This window comes from Acinonyx jubatus, chromosome A1 (assembly GCF_027475565.1).
Source record: "Acinonyx jubatus isolate Ajub_Pintada_27869175 chromosome A1, VMU_Ajub_asm_v1.0, whole genome shotgun sequence".
NCBI lineage: Eukaryota > Metazoa > Chordata > Mammalia > Carnivora > Felidae > Acinonyx > Acinonyx jubatus.
The window spans coordinates 130,194,845-130,216,521 of NC_069380.1; the positions used below are offsets into that span (position 1 = coordinate 130,194,845).

A 21,677-nucleotide genomic window follows, 5' to 3' on the forward strand; every position below is an offset into this window, starting at 1 on the left:
CAGGAAGGACAAACTGTACAAATCCTGAAGCTAATGGAACTGGTCAAGGCATCTCATTAAACACCAACATAAACAATATAGTAACTTTTCCACTTCTCTTTAACTAGTTCCTTTCTTTCTTTGACTATAATTTTCCAAGATATTAAAGGATACTCTGCAAGTATATGTATGAATTTTTGAACCAGAAAATTTATAGTGCAACCTTAGCATCAATTAATCATTGTTAGGCACATTATATTTCTGGTGGCACCCATTCAGTTCTTCCCTGCACCATCTAGGATGGGCAAAATGGTTCCACAGTTTTGAGAATCCCCGTTGGTTACGGAGGCTTTAAGGAGATGGCATCTGCAGAAACATTATGAATTAGGCATTTTAATCTCTGTCCTGACTTGCCTTTTTCAGGAGCATTAAATATACTACTTTATTGCTCACCATCTACCTGTAAGATAATAAAACATACTGGTTCTTGGGGCGTCTGGGCGGCTCAGTTGGTTAAGTGTCCCACTTCGGCTCAGGTCATGATCTCCCGGTTCATGAGTTTGAGCCCCACGTTGGGCTCTGGGCTGACAACTCCGAGCCTGGAGCTGCTTCAGATTCTGTGTCTACCCTCTGTCTCTGTCCCTCCCCCGCTTATGCTCTGCCTCTCTCTCAAAAATTAATAATAAAACATTTAAAAAACATTAAAACATACTGGTTAAGATATGTTAATATGATGATCCTTTGTTTAAGTTACATCAAATGTCACCTATATATGAGTTTGCGTATTTTTGGAACTAAGTACTAGGCACACGTTTTGTACTTCTGAAAATAAGGATATTCCATGGCTTGAAATGATGTTACAGTGACTAATTGTCCCACACATCAAACGTGCAATAAATACTACAGATTTATTATAAGTTCCTTTTGTTTTAATCTGCGTATGTGACACGAGGGCCAACGCTATACACAGGTGAAAACAGGCAGCTATTTTGGGATGATGAAGGAGCACAGAAAAGACCTGCCTGCCTTCACATATTTTTCCTCTAGGCTGCCTTAGGGATAAGACACTACCTTCAGATTTTTCTGTCAAAATCAACATCTTAGGGTAATACACCAGAATTGTTTTTTACTATATGAACCATTAATGTCCATTATTCCTCCAGAATCTAATAGAACCATGAAGGGATGGAACACAGAGACAGTTTGAAAGGCTGCAGATGATATAACGTGTGGTTGGGGGCAGGGAGAGGGGTAGTGGGGAAGAACCCCAGGTAGCCCGGGGCAGCTGAAGGGTGAAAGCTCCGGAAGAAAATCTGGGACTTTCACAAAAGATACACTTGTTTCCAGTGTTGGCCTGGGGCTAGACCCATGAGACCCAAATGAGAAACCAGCATAGTCCTTTATTTTCTGGAGAAAGCCGAATTTTGCATGTGAGCTCTTCTGAGGCACTTGGCTGTGGCGTAGGAAAGACAGAATAACTTTGCCGGCCTCAGTACTACCGAGGCAAAACCCTGGTGCATTTCCCCGTGTTACATAAGCCATATAGTTAGATAAATGCCGGTTCATCTACTAAATAAGTACTGAAAATGAAAACTGATTATCCTTTTTAAGTGCTGTGTAAATACAAACTCTTTTTACTGTGAGTCCAGAACTTAAATAAAAAATCAAGCCATCATTCTTTTTCTGATAATTGCCCCTAACATTTTGCCAGTGACCACTTTATAAAGGAATCAAATCCAAATGCTGCATTATTTAATCAGATTTCACTGCGTTTTAAATGAACAGGGATAGAAGGTGACACTTTAGGACATGTGACAGAGCTCGTGCCTAGGCTCCTTCTATTTCTAATGTATCTCTAAACTTTATCCCTTTTATTTAAATTGCTTTATTCAAACATGCAATTGTAACAGCATATAAAGGGTTTTTCTGACAATGAACTGTTCCCTAAATAAAAAAATAAAAGTGATCCCTCCATGTTTTATCATATTCCCATTTATACATTTTATCATAGGCAACAGAGAAAGGTTCAAGGACTTTAGAATAAATTTCACAGCATAAGTTCAGTAATTATTTAGCTTTAGATTGTTAAGCATATATTTGAATTGTATTACTTTTCCTTTTCATAAAATGCTTCTGTTTTCACTAAAATCAGTTGGCCTTTTGTAAATTAACCATAGCAAACAATAAAGGAATATTCTTCAGACTGAGACAAAAGACCTTGATAAAAATAACTGATATCTCGGCTCTCTAATCATATTATTCTAGAGCCTTAATATTAAAGAGCTCTCATAATTGGCAATTGAATAGCTCTCCGTTAGTTTCTCTAAAAATAAGAGTTTTTAATCTCTTCTTGCAGGCTAGAAGAGTCTTATGATTTAAATATATTTTGGAAATCTGTTTCAACAGTTAAATCAAAAATGTCTGATATTTTCAATTACTTAAAACATTTATGATTTTAAGCTCCCAGCAGAAATCTGCTGCTGAAGGGGAAAAAAAATTAAGAGCTGTTAGTCAGAAAGACGCTTATGTAAGAACTGTGACATTGGTCATTGCTTTGAAAGCAGGAAGTCCTATATTTTAGACTCAAGGCTTTAAGGAATCTTTATTGAGCATCCCTCCCCCCCGCCCCCCTGAGCTGAGACAAATGGCTGATGAGTGAAATCTTGAGAAATGCTCACAGCTTTTCTCCTTCATTCTGTTACAGCCCGGAAGATGGTGAGATCCATCCAGAAATCTGTCGGCTTTATATCCAGCTGCAGTGTTGCTTAGAAATGTACACAACAGAGATGCTCAAATCCATATGTCTGCTGGGGTCTCTTCAGTTTCATCGAAAAGGTATCTGCATTTAGTGTACTGCCATAAACACTGAGGAATGTTAAACAAAAGCTAATCTTTCCCAAAGCCCTAAATGCACCCCATGGCTATCTACACACAATTAGAATGGATGTAAATGTTCAGGGAATGTTTGATATAAATTAATGAAAGAACTCTAGACCAATACTAAGTGCATAAGAACACTGATCATCTTAAACAGAAATTGTGGTAGAAACTGTTCTCAAATGTATCATTTTACCACTTGTGAACGTGACTTTGGTTACAATCAGCGTGGGGAGCAAAAATATATAACAATCTTACTAGGGGTAAATGCCATCCAAGACTGCTGCTATTTCCCTAAATGAATTTGGCTGCAAGAAGACAAATTACATATTATGTCTCAAAGATTTAAAAATAGGGGGAACTCAACCAACAATAGGGAGGCAGATGAGTAACAGAAAAATCTCATTCCTGGACTTAAATCATAAAGAAATATATTGGCTAAAAGGCCTGAAACTTCCAGAGGTGCCCATGCCTTGAGCGTGGTTTGATCAGACTTTTGACTCACATTTTGAATGATCCTCTCTGCCTTCTCCTGGGGGTTGGCTTTACCCTCACACTGCTTTCCCTGACATCAACAAACTGATTCCAATGGGTCCAGTCATCACACCTGCATACTAAAGGATCCATAAAGAGACTTTTCCCCCACTATAGACTAGAAAATGTCCTGAGCTTCTTTCTGATTGGGTCAGATTGAACCATGGGTCTATAACTGAACCAATCACTGTGGCCAGAGGAATGGTTTTATACAGATTGATTCGGCAATCAAGGCCCATTCCTGGGGAGGAAATCAAAAGTTTCTATTAGTTTCTAATTAGGAGGATTCCAGCTATATTTTCTTTACTCATTCAGTGAACAAATAATTTAATGGAAATCTCTAAAAGGCAAACACTTTATGCTTGAGCTCAAAAGAACAGGATGATGTGAAGAAGGCAATCCTTGTCTGTGATTTAAATTCAGAGAGAGTAAACCCTGTAATTTCAGGGAAAATTTTATAAGAAGGATGGGGCTTGAGCTGGGCTGTGAAGATAGGGTTCAAGTAGAGAAGGAAAAAGAAGGACCTTGCAGTTCACATAGAGACTTGACATCAAACGAGCGTGCAGTTTGGGGGGAACTAAATGGCATAACAAAGTCCTTGTAAAAATCAAATCTTGCATACGTGCTACGTATGCACAGGGCAGAACTAAAAATAGGATTATTCTACAGTGCTCCAAGAAGGGAGAACATTTTTTTGAAACAAGAATATTACTTTTTTTCCCCCCTTTCTCCTTCTAAAAGCTGACCTTTCAACAATTTCCTTCACTACTTCTGTTATTCATGCAACTGAACATGTTTGGAGAGATTAGCTCCTAGACACTCCTAGACGCTCCTGATACCTGATCAGAAAACTGATCACTCACACACACTGATGACATTCAAACAAGTTGTCACTGGCCCAATGTCTTCACTCATCCTGTCTACTCGCTCACTCACTCATGCTGTCTCTTTCACACACACACACACGCATGCACGCACACATGTGTGCACTCATGCGTGCGCATGCATGCTTTCTTACATGAACTCACATGCAGAGTAGCATTTTCATTCTTTTTAAACGTGGTTGAACAGAACAGGTATGGGTAGCTTTTTTCTGGGCTCTGCATTGGCTACTCTTGCAGTATTTTATGTCATGAGCGTGTTGCCACTGCAATCTCCCTGGTTGATGACATGTCCTTAACACTCAGTGACCTCCAACCCCACTCTCGTTCTAACTCCTGTGTGCCACCTGGTCTCCTGCCATCCACTCCTACTCTGTCTTTTCACAACCGGCTTTTGAAAGAAAGGCTCTTCTCAGCTAGCTCTCTGTTTAAAAGTAAAAGGGGCTCCCTCATCCAGGTTGTTTCCTTATTGTATTTGGAAATACTGTATTGTCTTGAGCACACAAGTAAAAACACATGGCCTCTTAGCTGATCACCTCATTTGGACTTCAGTACCTCCTGTCTTCATTGTCAGTCTCTGACCTGCTCCCTTCCCTGCTTCTTATTCTAAAAATAATAACCCCCTGCTCTCACACCTAGCCTCCCATGTACAACACTAAAAAGAATCTGCCTGATAGGGTCTTTGATTTCTCCCACATATAGGATTAAGACTCCAATTGGACATCTATTTTATTCCTCTAAAATCATTATTGTTTAAAGTGTAAATCCTTAGACAAACTGGTTCAAAATTATCCAGGATGCCGACTAACGTTGCAGGCTCATGGATCCTACCCCAGACCTACTGCATCAGAATCTCTGGGGGCCCTCCAGGTGATTCCGAAACACCATGAAGATTGGAAGGTGTCACTCTACCCTTTGAAACAAAAGGAAATCACCCCACTATATGAGCAAAAACTAAACCTTCCAGATCCTTACCTTGCCATTCTCTATCCACCTAAGCATATGCTTTCAACTTTGTTCTATGCTTTCTTCTTTATCATCCACGCTGATGAAAACCAAATACGAAAGCAGTAGGTACCTCTGATGAGCAAGGGCTGTGTGTGATGGCTCGTGCTGTCTCCGCAAGCCCTTGACACGACCATTGAAATCAAGCTGTGGTTTTCAAAGTGTAGTCTCCACACTAGGAGTACCAGCATCACTCATTAGAAACGCAAATTCTTGGGCCCCAACCTAGATCTATGGTATCGAAAGCTCCCCAAAATTTACTTTCTTCCTGCTTGAAGAAAATTAAAAGAACAATTCATCGAGACATTTCTCCAACTGAATCTATTTGTAACCTTCTGTAACCTTCTGTAATCACCGTCTGGAATCAGCAAACCATCCTTCTACCCCTGGCAAGCCTCCTGTGTTTCCAGGAAACACGTCCAAGAGCTAATTGTCTCATGTACTGTTACCTCTGTCTAAGCACCAGTAGAGGTAAGGCAATGAAGACAAAGAGATTTTCTTAGTGAGAAATCTTTAAACTAGGAGTAAAGAAAACTATCTTATTTAAAGTTAAAAAAACAAAACAAAACAAAAAAAAACCTGGGCACCTGAGTGGCTCAGTCAAGTTAACTGTCTGACTTTGACTCGGGTCATGATCTCAGGTTGGTGAGTTGGAGCTCTGCATCGGGCTCACTGCTGCCAACACTGAGCCCCCTTCAGATCCTCTGTTCCCTTCTCTCTGCCCCTCCCCCCCCCACCACTCTCACCCCACCCTATCACCCCTCACCTCCCTGCCTGTGCATGTGCTCACTCTATCTCTCGAAAATAAGTAAACCTTAAAAAATATAATTAATAAACTTGAAAAACTACGTGGAAAATGGAAATAAGTAACTAGAAGTAGGCACCAAGGAAAATATCATTAAACCAGAGAAAATAAAGCACTAGAAAACATGTATGAAAATACATACTTGACAAATATCCTGAAAATTTCTGGAGTGCCAAATAAAATACTAGCTCTTAGAAAAGGGATGGTTCCATTAAAGAAATTATTCCTAATTTTTCTAGCCCTATATTTGTATTATACTTCTTCTCTATTTCTTTATTCTCTCCGTTAATTTCCTCATTACACCTAGGAGATTAACCCTATAATGATTGCTTTTGACTCCTGGCTTCTTTCTGTTCACTAACTTATATTCCCACCATCAGAATGGCATAGAAAATGTCAGTTCATGTCATTAGTTTTTCTTCTTTCTTTCTTTGGTATCATTGGAAACTGGAGAGTAACCTGTGTCCAAGAGCCTCCAGCTAGTAAACAATAAATACATGAAATGTGCTGCTAACAATCTGGAAGGCCATGACGAAAGAGAATAGAAATACTTGACTCCAGTGACCATGGACTGCCAGAAATGACTGGAAGAAATATGTCTAGGGGAGCCTCATTGACTCAGCCCATAGAGCATGCAGCTCTCAATCTTGGGGTTGAAAATTCAAGCCCCAAATTGGGTGTTGGGATTACTTAAAAGTAAAATCTTAAAAACAAAAGGAAGAAATATGTCCACAGACCACAGCACAGGAGTACTCTTACTCAAGTAAGAGTTGGGCAAATTAAGAGATGTAACATGCATCTTGTCCTGGAAACGTACAGCCCCTTCTCATAAAAGTAGACAGAGGGGAGTCAGCAAGCCTAAGTGGCCTTCCTGCATGAGAACAAGAAATGGGGAATGGATGGGGAAGAAGGCTCTGCCAATGTGACTAAGTCCCCTTTCCCCAGGATCTATACAAATCTGTCTACCAAGATTGAAGATGCCAGATAACATATTCTTTATCCAAAGGCAGTAGTATCTCTGGTGTGGCCTTGGGCTAGGGAAGTGGCCTGTCTAGAAAATCTCACTAAGTCCCTTTATCCAGGAAATCAGTAGTCCTTGGAATCTTGGGAATAGTGACTCCCATTCTAGTCTGTGACACTTCAAATATCTTTCTACTTAGAATTTCTTTCTGGTATGTTTCTTCCAATGTGTGGTAAAAGTTGGTGTTTGGATAACTTTTAGGTTAGCTAATTTCTTATCCCTCTGCATGAGTGTTACTGGTTGGCCATTCCCCCTCTTCTTCACTATGTCTTTTCCATCAGAGAAAAGGAAGGAATTGTAACTGAATCAAGTTTGGCTCTATAGGAGGGTCTTTGGTCAATTTGTTGTTGTTGAGATTAGATATTGAAGCTAGATTGTTTCACAGTTACATGTACTTTTAACTTATTTTTATTTCTAGCTACCCCCTGGCTACCACCAGAAGTTCAGAAAGTACTCTGTATCATGTTTAGTTTTGCTATTGTATTGAGGAGTCATAAGCTTACTCTTTGGAGAAAAAGAGTGCACAAAGTTACGGCAGGAGCAAAGACTATGGTTTCCTTCTGGGAAAAATAAGGCTCAAATCATTTTAAAGCTCCTGTAGGGAGCTTGGATTTAGGGCTGAAGATTGTCTTCTTCTCCCAATTAAGCAAATTCTAAGTATCCTTAGTCCTTAACATAATCTTCTGTGGATCTTCATGCTTTTTCCATGCACCATGCTTCTGAATTTTTGCTGTCTCATACATCTCCCTGGTACAATCTACTTGGAAATCTTTTAAAATTTACAAGATCATGCTACTGCCAAAAAGAAGGAGAAGGAGGAAGAGTTAGAGATGGAGGAGGAGAAGAATAAGAAGAAAAACAGTAATGAAATGATTTTCTTTTTTCACGGCCAACAAAATTAAAGTCAATTACAGTAATGTGAGGTAAAATCCAGATTTAATAAAGGCATTGGGTTGTACCATGTAGCTTGTGGTTTGGAGAATTGTTTATTTCAAGAAGATGACAGATGGGAATAATTTTAGTCATTTTGTAGTTTCATATTCTAACACTTAAAGTTGTAGATTGGACCATTGCTTGACAAAGTGTAATTTCTTTGTTTATACTGCAAAATAGTTGCTCTCTCTTCTTCACACTTAGTTAGTAGGAAATCTTTTCCCATAGCTGAGTCCATGTATCGATCGCACTGACCATCAGTGCCTGTTTCCTGCCACCAGATGAAATGAGACTGTAGGTCTCATTTGCTCTGTTGGCAGTAAGTGGGGCCAGGTTTCTAAGGGAATTGAATGATCCTACTCTTTTGACCATGGTTTTCCTCTCTCTCACATTCTCTCCCCATTCAATCAATTTGGGCAACAGTGCTACTGAAAGGAGCAGAGACAATAGAACATTCCAGCGCAGCTCCCCTTCACATGTGAACTTGCTCTTTCCATCTGTGTTTTTGCCTCACCTGGCTCTGACAGTGAGGGGGCAGTGGTCCCCTCTGACTCTGCTCTACCTCTGGGCCACAGCTTACAGCCAAATTGTCCCCAAGTCCTCTGAGGGTATAATGTAATCACAAAGGGAAAGGAGAGAGAAATGTTGAAAGTTGAAAAAATCTTAATTCAAAATCTAGTGGGAGCTGAGAGCTCAAGATGCTATTATGAGAAATTAATGAACTGCCTGCCATCCAGCAAAATACAGAATGAACTCAAGACAAAGAATAGAATATGAGCAGTAAAGACTCCAATATTTCAACCCTCCTATTAAGAAATGTAAAGGAAATGACCCACACCAATAAAAGAAACAAGCAACATAAAAACAGAAATAGAATATAGCCACAAGACTTTATTTTCCAATGTAATGAAGCAATTGATACTAAAATAGAACAGCAGGTTAGAAGAAATGAAGCAGAATAGATCTTAGACTATGATTCAAATTCTGAGTGGAAACATGCGTTCATTCTTTGAACAAATATTTATTGAACACCTATCATATCTAAGGATATGATAGCACCTAGAACAGGTGCTAGGGGACTTCAGGGATCAAGGCTGAAGACACACCTTTTACTGTCAAATATATACTCTAGAGCAGAAAAATAGGGGAAAAAAAGAAAGAAGAAAAGAAAAGAGAGGAGAGGAAAGAAGAAAAAAGAAAAAAATTCAAATGTTCTAAAAATCCCCGATACTAATAAGTGCAATGTCAGTAATTAAAATAGAATAGATGATATAATAGAAAGTAACTGGGTGGCTACCCTAGAAGGGAAGGTCAAAGCTCTGTGAGGAGATAGCATTTAATCTAAGATTTGAATGACAAGATGGAAACAACCTCACAAACATTGGTGTCTGATGCAAAGAATCCAAGACTAGAATGAATTTGCACTGTTTGCAGAGTATAATTATAACCACCTTCTGGAATCTATTACAAGGGTTATCTAGCACCGTCTATTACTCTCTCTCTCTCTCTCCCTGTCTTCATATGCCAAACAGTGAGTAGGACAACATATTCATCACCTTGTACCAAAGTTGAGTCAGTTGAGGACTAGGATGATAGCAGTAACAATAGCTTCCACTTACTGTGTACTTTCTACTAGCAGCTGCTTTATACATACTATCTGGTTTTTTCCTCACTGTTATTTCCTCCATTGGACAGATGAAGAACCCGAAGCTGAAAGCGATAACTTGCCCAAGGTCCCATAGCACATTAAGCCCACTGCAAAGTTCCTGATTGTTCCAGCACACCAGACCCTTTCCCACTAAGCTCCATTGGAGAAGGGCAAGAGAACATACCAAATGGAGAAATAAAAAGTACTAGTATGATTGGCTGAATTTTATGCACAGATCTGACTTTTTAAAGATTAGTGTACATATTTCAAAATACCGTATTTAATGGCTAAAATCTATTTTGTATTTAATTTCCTACCAAAATAACATTAAGTTGGAGAGTTACTTTTAAGATGGGAAGCAAACTTAACTCCATAGATCATTTAATGATCTATTTATAGATCTATTTATTATAGATCTATTTATCATAATGATCTATTTATAAAATATTTTACTTTGGGTGGGAAGAATTCTGACAAAGAAATGAGTATATTTAGTAAAATTAAATTAACATTAAATAAAATGTAGCATTTGTGTGATCCAAAGGAAGGATAATTCAGCCATCATACTCCTGTGGGAAAATTGGAATTAATTAATTATACAGTAAATATACCTTATATATTGTTCTGCTCTACTTTAGGGGCCAGGAATGAAGCAGTAAAAACTGCATAGGGACCTTCTTCAAATGCATCTCTTTATCTGCTCTTCTCCAGTGCTGCTGGGGGGACCCTTGGGCCTCTGCTTCCTCACACAGCTACGTGCAGCTGCCAAGATGGCTGCTACTGTGGGGGCAGTGACAGGACTACAGTACCATAAGGAGCACAGAGGACTGTGGGGAAAGGAGGATAGTTCTGTATCTCTCCCAAATTGGCAAATGTTTATTTTCCAGTGTATGGATAAGAATAGAGCTCTGTTTATGTTATCATTTTTATTTTCCACTATGTGTTTTATGGCACTGTGAATATCTTCTTACCACAGCGTAGAAAAGCCTTTGAAACTACTTTCTAATATAGGTAAACAGCTAACTGAATTAAAATAACTTACCTCTTCTCAAACTACATGCTTTTTAGAAACTCGAGAGTAAAGTTGGATTACTTCACAAGCAGCCTACATTTCCTCAGTTTGTTTTTTTTTTTCATAGTGCAGAGAGGTAAAAAGCACCTACCGGTTATGGAAACACTTGAGAGCGAGAACAACTACCTAGATAAGGTTCCATACATGCATCTCATGCAAACCGTGTTCGTTTTGCTCCCAGTCAGGATGAAAACTTTTGTGAAAGCCTTGTCTGTGCAGAGCAGACAACGTGTCGGGAGTACCAAGAACACAGGCAATTTGCCCCAATCATCAAGGAGATGAGAGTGCAGTGGTGTCATATTGGCTCAGAGAAGATTGGTTTTGATTCCTAGGGAAATGTACGCAAATGGATGAAATGGACATTGCTAGACACCAGGGGCCTCCAAAGAGACACTGTCTATAGCAGTGCTTCCCAATGTCACTGGCAGGAAAGCAAGAAGGAATGGGAGGGAGAAAGGGAAAAGCAGTAGAGGAAAGCATGGATAGAGAAGAAAGAGGGTAGGAAAAATAAGAAATCAGGAGAAGGAAAGTCAAGTCGAGTGTGATAAAGAAGCTCGCACTGGAAATGAAGGACCCCAGCACCATCTGCCAGGGCCCGTGCCTAGGATTTCTGAGGTGGAGGGTACTCTCTGGAACTCTTGAGGCTGCCCCAGAATCAGATGTGTTTTTATTTCTCCTAAACAACTGACCATTTCTCACGAATATAAGAATAACCAACTTTCCAAACTGGTATGTGCTTCATGGGTGGTTTCTCTTAACTTTTCCTCAAACACGCCTATTATATTATCCATAAACAAACTAAAAATACATGGAAACCCCAAGGGAGCTGAAGGCAAAAAGCTTTGCAAGGCCCTGAGGAATGTAGCCAACTTTCTGATGTCTAGTTCTTAACAGTGATGAAGCCAGCTTAGTGTGATTTCAAGGTACTCTATGGACTCTCTCCCCTATGTCTATCCCCTCCCTGAGCAAATATTTGTTCACTGAGGCCTGAAATTGATTTTTCAGGGGACAGAGTTTTTCATTTCATAATCAGAAATGATTTTGAATGCATATTCACTCTCTTGGGTACAGTAAAACGTTGACTTGAAGTTACCATTTGTAAGCTGGTTGACCCCTTTCCTGAGAGCCCACCTGATGTTAGAGAACTGGTACTCCAATCTAAGGACACCTGGTCAAACAGGGACGCTAGGGATAAGGAATTCAAACTAGCCACTGTCCAGGTGTGTAGACCAGAACTCTGCTGACTCATTAATGTGGTCCTAAGAACATCTATGAACTGAACCTAATTTTCCAGCTTCATCTTTCACTAACAGTCCTCACCTCACCTGCCCCCATACCTTGTCCTGCCGCTCTCCAGGCATCTTGAACTATCTGTAGGTATAGTATCTGTAGGTACTTGAACTTGCACGTTCTTTGCAGTTCCTCCTTTCGCTTGGAACTTATTACCCATCCTCCCCCATCCCACGCCCATCCCTTTCATCTGGCCTACTTTCTGGGTCATAATTTAGATGGGACTTCCTATAGGAAGCTTTCCCTGGGCCTACATCCCCAAGCGTTTCCATGGCACGGATTTTAGCACCTTTTACATTGAGGGGTAGGTAGTTGCCTGTTTTCCTGTCTGTTGTCCTCTCTAGACTTGATCACCTTGAGTGTACTCACCGTTGTATCCCCAGAATTTAGCATAGTGCCTAGAGCAAAATTTCCATGAATAACTAGTGAATGGATGAATGTACTGCTTTCATTTTGCATTTATTGTCAAAAGAGAGGGAGTATAATTGGTGGAAAATCTTGTCCAGACATGTTAGACTGAACTCATACATATATTTATTTTCCCTCCTTCGGAAACTCCATTGAAATAACAGAAAAAAGATATCATGAAAAAATAAATAAATTCATATTAGTTCTTATATTTGTCAGGATAGAGTACTGCTTCATGAAACAACACCAAATCTTGATGGATTAAAACAGTTAGAATTCATTATGCATGACAGAGTCCAATGCAAGAGCTGAGAGGGTGAGCAGTTTTGCTCCTTCCACTCTCCACGTCCATCCAATGGTCAGGAGGAGAAAAGACAGCAAGGAGAATCACATGGGAGGATTTTTCGGAGCAAATTTGGAAGAGGAATACATCACTCCTACTTACAATCCACTGGCCGTAGCTCTCCCATATGCCACCCCCGCCCCCCACCCCCACTTGTAAGAGGAAAAGGAAACAGAGGTTGGCAAACAAAGAACAGTCTTCTATGCCCCTGAAAAACAAGGAAGGACGTCTTCAACAAACCAGAAATTTGGAAGAATTTCTCAAAGCTCCAAAGTTATTGCGATTGGATTGGTAGATATAAATGAACAGAGGAAACCACAGCTGATAAGATACTCAAAAAGAAACAAAAGAAATTCAAGCAGGAGAAAATTACTGCAAAAATAAAATCAATTCCAGAAATACTTTGAACTTGGAATCAACAAATGCAAATCACAGGAAGGGTTTCTGGGACTATTGTCAGGGAAATTAATGTTTGAAATGGCATTCAGAAAAAACTGGGCTGCCCCACACTGAGCAATGAGACCATCACTGCTCGCCCCAGGAGGACATCTGGTGTGATTGTCCGGACTGGGCAGCAAAGCAGAGTAGAGTGTGAAATAACTCTGAGCCTCCATAAAGACAGCTGTAGAAGAAAAAGAAAGTGAACACATTACTCCAGTGTTTTTTCACAGGCTAAATTGTTCAGTATATCTCACTGGAGTAGGAGTTTTATTTTTATTTTTATTTTTTAATATATGAAATTTATTGTCAAATTGGTTTCCATACAACACCCAGGGCTCATCCCAAAAGATGCCCTCTTCAATGCCCATCACCTCCCCCGCCCTCCCTCCCACCCCCCATCAACCCTCAGTTTGTTCTCAGTTTTTAAGAGTCTCTTATGCTTTGGCTCTCTCCCACTCTAACCTCTTTTTTTTTTTTTTCTTCCCCTCCCCCATGGGTTTCTGTTAAGTTTCTCAGGATCCACAGAAGAGTGAAAACCTATGGCATCTGTCTTTCTCTGTGTGACTTATTTCACTTAGCATAACCCTCTCCAGTTCCATCCACGTTGCTACAAAAGGCCATATTTCATTCTTTCTCATTGCCACGTAGCACTCCATTGTGTATATAAACCACAATTTCTTTATCCATTCATCAGTTGATGGACATTTAGGCTCTTTCCACAATTTGGCTATTGTTGAGAGTGCTGCTATAAACATTGGGGTACAAGTGCCCCTATGCATCAGTACTCCTGTATCCCTTGGGTAAATTCCTAGCAGTGCTATTGCTGGGTCATAGGGTAGGTCTATTTTTAATTTTTTGAGGAACCTCCACACTGTTTTCCAGAGTGGCTATACCAGTTTGCATTCCCACCAACAGCACAAGAGGGTTCCCATTTCTCCACATCCTCTCCAGCATCTATAGTTGGAGTAGGAGTTTTAAACAGGAAACTCTTGAGTAGACAGGAGGCCCAAAAAACAGGCAAGTGCCCAGGTAACTTGTTACTGGAGATGAGAAGCACCCAGAAGATAAGCTTTAAGCGCCCATTTTGCAGCCACACATCCTGTCCCTTCACCAAAATAATCAGAAGGAGGGCACTGTAATCAGAACGATAGGCAAACAGAGATCCTCAAAGATACATCTGGATAGATATCCAGGAATGACAAATTAAAAAAAAATCGACTTTGGATGAGCCCCACTTCTCTCTCTCTCTCTCTCTGTCTCACTCTCTCTCTCTGCCCCTCATGGGATTCTCTCTTCCTCCCTCTCTCTCCGCCCTCACTCGCTTGCTCCCTCTCTCTAATGAAAAAAAAAACCCAACACCCCAAAAAGGGGATGCCAACTGCAATAAACAAACAGCTAATACTTGAAGAACAAATTGTAAAGTGGAAACAGACAAAGAATTTAAGATATATGTAGTTGATATTCTCAGAGACATTTGAGTCTATCATACCCATAAAACAATAACTGTCAGTAACAAAAAGGAAGCAGCCAAATTTGTTGGAGATAAAAATGTTATCAACCAAATAAAAACTAAATAGCTGGGTTACTTAGTATTGGGAGGCAACTCTCCAGCTTCTTGCATTTCTGTACATCTTGCCAATGGAGGCACTGACTGCACTTTTGTTTTATACTATCTTTTCAAGGGTATTTACTTAGCAGATGCCTTGGAAAATAGAGATAGCATCGCTTTCCAGAGCAAGGCATCCTGACTATTCAGTATAATGAAAATGTTTCCCTCTTGGGCAAAGGGCAGACATGCTTTAAAAAGGCACATTTCCTAAGCTCAGGGTTCCTCTTTTGTCACACAGCCCCTTGTTGGACAGGTAGTGATCTGACCCTTTTTGTGTCTCCCTGTGGGAATTAGGATTCAAGAAAACAACACGAATGCTTATTAGTATGGCCACTACTATTCTGTGAGTAATAAACTGTTTTTGTCTCTGACCCAGAAGTCTCCAGGCTTCTTCCAGTATCCATGAAACTGTGGCAGGCTCACCAACAGGTATAATAAAATCTCAGACCCTTCACAGTTCTTAACAATTGTTATAATGAATATACTGAGACCCTAAAATAGTGAACTATAAGATCAAGTCAAGGTATTCTCCCAGAATTCAGCCCCCAAAATAAACATGGAATATGGAGGATAGTTAAGAAACATATAGGATGGATCCAGAGACTCCAATAAGAAATAGGAATTCTGAAAGAATGGAGGGAATAGAGAGAAGGAGATAATCAAGAAAAAGAGAAAAACTTTTCCCAAACCTAAAAGAAATAGTTAAATTGAAAATGCTGTAACATCTCAATGAATCACTCCATAGAATACTTAGCAACTATTAAGGGAAAAGGGTACATCTATAATGGTAGATCCCCTTTTTCCATTGGAATGAAAGCTTTGGACAGAAACCAAGCCACTAATAATACTTAACTAACAATAATGGGACAAACTGACTCATATGCTTTCTAATGCACTGCACTAAGCCAGTCACAATAGCACTTCTATAATACCCACGCCAAAAAAATGTTTACTCTGAATCCACACATGCAGAAACAATAAGAAAATCCAAACGGAAAGGCTTTCTTTTTTTTAATTTTTTTTTTTCAACGTTTATTTATTTTTGGGACAGAGAGAGACAGAGCATGAACGGGGGAGGGGCAGAGAGAGAGGGAGACACAGAATCGGAAACAGGCTCCAGGCTCTGAGCCATCAGCCCAGAGCCTGACGCGGGGCTCGAACTCACGGACCGCGAGATCGTGACCTGGCTGAAGTCGGACACTTAACCGACTGCGCCACCCAGGCGCCCCCAAACGGAAAGACTTTCTATAAAACAACTAGCCTGACCTCTTCATTCAAAAACATTAATAACATGGGGGCGCCTGGGTGGCTCAGTAGGTGGAGTGTCTGACTCTTTATTTCAGCTCAGATCATGAATTCTCAGTTCATGAGTTCAAGCCTCACATTGGGCTCCATGCTGACGGCATGGAGTCTGCTTGGGATTCTCTCTCTCTCCCTCTGTGCCCATCCCACAGAGGGGGATTTCTCTCAAAATAAAAGTAATAAAATTAAAAAACTTAAGAAAAATGCTAATGACATGAAAGTCAAAAAAAGACAAGGGTGCAGTTCTAAAAGAAAAATGACAACTAAATGTAGTGCACAATCCTTTTATGGAAACTTCCTTTTAAGTTTATGGAACTTAAAAAAAAAAGGTTAGAAAAACATTATCGGAACAATTGGGGAAACGTGAATACAGACTGCATATTAAATATTAGTATTGTATCAAATTGTATTGAATCATATTTAATCCAAGCTAAATAATTTTTTGGCCCAATCATTGTTTTGAGGTTATGTAGGGAAAAGATCCTGTTCTTTAGGAGATATATGCTGAAGTAGTTAAAGTGCCATTAATGTCTGCAACTTACTCTTAAATGGGTCATAAAAAGTTATATTTATATGTATATGTGACTTTAAATATAAAAATTATATACAATCAATACAGTATGTATATATGAAATCTATACACATATACATACACATAGAGAGATGGAGAGAAATAAAATATAACTAAATGTTAACAGTTTGTGAAACTGGAATATTTGGGTATCCGTTATATTTTTACAGGTTTGCCATAGGTTTGCAAATTTTCAAAATAAAAAAATAGGAGGTAATAAATTACAAATGCCAATCAAATGCCAAAAAAAGATTAACATAAAAAGAAGCAATTCCTACACATATTTAGGACCCATTTCATAAACCAAAAAATGTGAAGATAATACCCTAAGAAGTTTTCAGAGAGCTGTAAACAGGCTACACACAAGTCATTCTGGATATGGATGTAAGATAAGGAAACAGTAGCATCCAAGTTTTGAGAGAAAGTTACTGTGAAGACAGATTTCCATATCTAGTCAATTAAAATTTAAGTGTGAGTACAAAGAAAGAGAAAAGAGAAGAAAATGTATTTTCCACAGACATTCTCTGAAGTAATTAGTCAAGGATATGCTCCAACACAATGGAAACTGCATCCAAGAAAGCTGAAGATGTGGGACCCAAGAAATGTGGTATACAAAGAAAGCAGGAGCCATACGTACGCAGCAGTAGAGATATGAAACAGTTACAAGAAAAAACATATTCAAATTTATGTACTATTAAAAATGTATTTAGTTAACAAATACATAAGGGGCGCCTGGGTGGCTCAGTCGGTTAAGCGTCTGACTTCGGCTCAGGTCATGATCTCCCATCTCATGAGTTTGAGCCCCACGTCAGGCTCTGTGCTGACAGCTCGGAGCCTGGAGCCTGCTTCAGATTCTGTGTCTCCCTCTCTCTCTGCTCCTCCCTCCTCTCAAAAATAAACATAAAAAAAAATACATATGCAAGATAATTTCTAAAAGAGATAAGTACTATAAAGGCAATAAGCAGATACTGTACTGGAAAGGGATGCCCAACATGAAGTCAGTGCTATCAGTAAGTGAAAGCAATTAATATCTACTTGCAGAGTAAACTTGACCCCATAAATATTCTGCACTTGAGAACCCCTTAAGTGCATACTGATACCTTCTGTCTTTGAAGATGTTTCAGCCAGAGAAGATACAAGATGATCAAAATTCTGCAGAGATTTTGTGAGCTGATAGAAAGCACTCAACTGCAAGCCCAATGTTCAAGGCTTTTATTTTTGTTCATCTGCATTAGCAGAGTTAGAACTAGTCACTGAAAATGAGGAAAAGGAGGAGATGACCTGGTGAGATGACAAGCTCACAGGTGTGTTTCAGTTATATGAACAGTTATTTTACTTTGAAAAGGTCAAAGAATGATGTGTGTCTTACATAAGTAGTAGAATTATTACAGGCAGTTAAGTGTAAAACTGTAGATTGGGTTCTCTTTATGCCTTTGCCTGTAAAAAGTATATACATGAGGGAGGTAAAGAGAGGACTCCAGGGGCACCTGGGTGGCTCAGTCAGTTAAGCATCCAACTTCAGGTCATGATCTCATGGTTCGTGAGTTCAAGCCCCATGTCAGGCTCTGTACTGATAACTCAGAGCCTGGAGCCTGCTTCAGATTCTGTGCCTCTCTCCCTTTCTCTCTCTCTCAAAAATAAATACACATTAAAAATGGTTTTTTTTTTCACATTAAAAATGTTTTTAAAGAGAGAGAGAGGAGTCCAAGAAAGAGCATCACGCTACCTCGTGTCCTCCCTGTTCTCATTTGAATGAAAGCTTTGAGCTGTACAGTCCTGACCACAGGTGAGGGGCTACTGTGGCCCCAAGCCAAGCAAAACCCATAGGCAGAGAATTAAGTCTGCTTATGTATCTTCTTTCTCTACTCTTCACTGCCCAAAAAGCATACTGCTTTCCCCAAATCATTTCAACTCCACAGGAGTACCCCAGGAGCCATACGTGGCCCAATCCTTCAGAGTTTTGAAAAGCAAAAAGCTAGGGTTTGGTTCTTTTTCCTTCTCTCTCAGAGCTTAGCTATCACTGCAGAACTGTATCCTAAGGCTGACCCTGCTGAGCGGCGGGTAGCAGATGGGCTATAGTTGTTGCACTTTCCCAGGAAGCACAATGCAAATACTTTTAAGAGGTCAGTGCCCTCCAACTGTGAAATCGTAAGATGCTAAATTACATGCTTGATGAAATTTCACCTCCCCCCCAGCATACCATAAAATTGGAAAAGCAATTCCATCACCCAGGATCAATGTGCATCAAGTATACACAAAAGGATCAGAAGTTCTCATCAGTAAACTGTGTGTTTGCTTTGGCTGAATATTCAGAGGTCCATTTCTACTCTAGGTTGATGAATGATGTATAGTTAATTACCCTTAATTGTTTGTTTCTTTTTCCTTGTGTTGCTGCCATATAGGTTAGAAATTACAAGGATGAGATTTTGGCTAGTCTCCTTCAGTCAGGAACCCAAGGGAAAATCTTCCCATTAGATTTTACCATCCTATTCACAAGTGTGTTTGCTTTATTTATTTATTTTTTTAACCATGCAAAACACACATCAGGACTAGGGAAACTGAGCTAAGAGGTAGCCTGGTGTGGCTGCTCTCTCATGAATATTCAACAATATGGGATATAATAAATTCTTACCAACTAGTCTAGAGCTGTATCTACGTAATACAAATAAAACTGGATAAAAGAGTAAAAAAGAATCTAGCATCAAGCCCAGTACCTGATACTTAGCTGATACTCAAGAAATATTTATAAATGAATAAATGAGTGAATGAATGAACTCATAAAACTCAGTTTTCGGGCTTCATAGGCCATTTCCATGACACCAGGATACATACACCCTTGCAGATGGCAAATGTTCAGAGCAGAATAAAAGACATTAACAGATGATATCTGGGCAATAGACTATAATTCCGATTTATTTTCATATGAATTTATTGCTGAACCAATTTGAAGATTTGTTTCTAGAAAGTATTGATTTATTCACTTGAGATCAGTCATGGTAAAATACAAGTCTTAGCAGAGTGGCAGTGCATTGCTGTGGATGGCTACCCAGTATGTACATGGAACTTTAGTTTATGGCACTTTGTGGTCTCAGCAGAGCAAGGCTGGATCTTGAGGCTGAACTATTTCCTCAGAGAAGGATAAAGTGAAGGAGGCTAGAAAGCCAACGAAATGGAAGACAAGTCCACAATCTCAGTTATTTCCCATATACTAAGATACAACTATTTTCTACATGCTGGGTCCCCAAATTTACATTTATTTAAGGGAGATGAATCCAAGAGAGCCAGTGTCAGAGTCAGAGAGAAGGGCAGAAGCTCTCATTCAACCTGCTGGGTGTCACCTACTCCTGGCCCTTATAGTTGCTCCTGAATCAAAGAACCAAAAAGCAGCATGATTTCACAGGCTGAAACCCCCCTCTCAAGATGACCTGATTTATCTCACTAAGAATGGATTATAGAGCACCAGTACTCCATTAAAGATGGAGCCCTTACTTTTACCTTGATCTTCAGGGTTTCCCAGAATGTTGTGAAACATGCTATGCACACACACACACACACACACACACACACACACAAGTACATATATTTGTATAGCTAGAAACAGAGATAGATACCTATATTCAGTATTATTCAGAAATAAATGAATTAGTATAGTATTTCATATTCAGAAGTTATTAGGGTTAATGGAGCCCATGACTCAAAACATAGACAATCTTTGTAATGATATCATGGCTATACAACTTGCATTTCTGAGTTCTTATCCTTTTCTTTACCAACATCCCCTCTCCCCTCTTTAGGAAAGGAGCCTGGTGGGGGAACCAAGAGTTTGGACTGCAAAATTGAGGAGAGTACTGAAACACCCGCTCTAGAGGACTCCTCATCATCCCCTGTAGATATTCAGCAACATTCCTGGCAGGTTTCCACAGACATTGAGAACACTGAAAGGTGAGTGGGAAGTTACTGCCAGTATTCCTCCAGTTCATATTCTTAGGGGCTACAGAAGTTGAGATTTTCTCTTTCATATTCTTGTTTCAGAAAACTGAGCTGGCAGAAGGTAAGGAGTCCAAACCCTGCAGTAGAATGGTAGAATTTCCAGTAGTCATAGGCTCCCAGGGCTCTTTGTATCCCACTCCAACACATTGTGTCTCCATGGAAATGAAAACAGTGTGCTCCCATGGGAAGGGAGAAAGTTGGATCCATATACCATCACAGTTCACCCACAGGGCTGGGTACTAAAATTTCCATTTGCTTAAAGGGAGAGGAATCCAAAATCATGCAAATATGCCTCCAGTAGTTTCTTAGATTTCAGGTGTATGGAATGGCCTCCTTAGGTTCCAGTCCACGGCTAAGCGTTCTGCCCAATTGACAGACAGCTTTTCGTAGTGCTCCCTTCTCTTGCTTTCCCAGAATGCAGCTGAGGGCCCCTTAGTGGCCAAAGCGAGTTAATGCACTTACCTTAACAAGCACCAGATCACTGCTAGATAGGGAGTTTCCTTCTTGGGAAGAAGAGATTCTAGAGTAATTCAGTTTCACTTAGGGAAAGGAAGCAATAATAATAATAAGTGCCATGGCTCATATACATGCTAAAATACCATTCTGTGAGGTAGGAGGACAAGACCCTTATTTATTGGCCTTCACAGTGATATCATGTCCTTTGCTACTAATGTCCCTAGAGCTGGCACAAAGCAGTTGAATGAATACTGGGCAGTTCCACTGAGTGCTTTGTGTAGAGTTGAATCATTGACAAGATAATGAACATTTTATTTTTTTTATTTTTAGAAATGTAACACACAATGGCATTTATAGCCATTGTGGTTCTACTTTCAGATTGTAATATAATTCTAAAGCTAATTACTGAATTTCTGTGTTTATAGAAAATTGAAGCATGTGGTAATTATATGCTATTAATAAAACTTGGATTTTGTATAAGCTTGGAAATCTAACAATTCAAACAATAAAGC

The 21,677-nt window shown here is 39.6% G+C and overlaps 1 protein-coding gene across 2 annotated transcripts in view; it reads left to right on the top strand.

Annotated features, from left to right (window-relative positions):
- Positions 1–21,677, top strand: part of RGS7BP (regulator of G protein signaling 7 binding protein) — a 108,265-nt gene that overhangs the window by 59,893 nt on the left and 26,695 nt on the right. For both annotated transcript variants that reach the window (XM_053223395.1, XM_027041124.2), the window contains exons 3-4: positions 2,684–2,814; positions 20,514–20,661. In XM_053223395.1, coding sequence (XP_053079370.1) covers positions 2,684–2,814; positions 20,514–20,661 — 279 coding nt within the window. The remainder of the gene's footprint in view (positions 1–2,683; positions 2,815–20,513; positions 20,662–21,677) is intronic.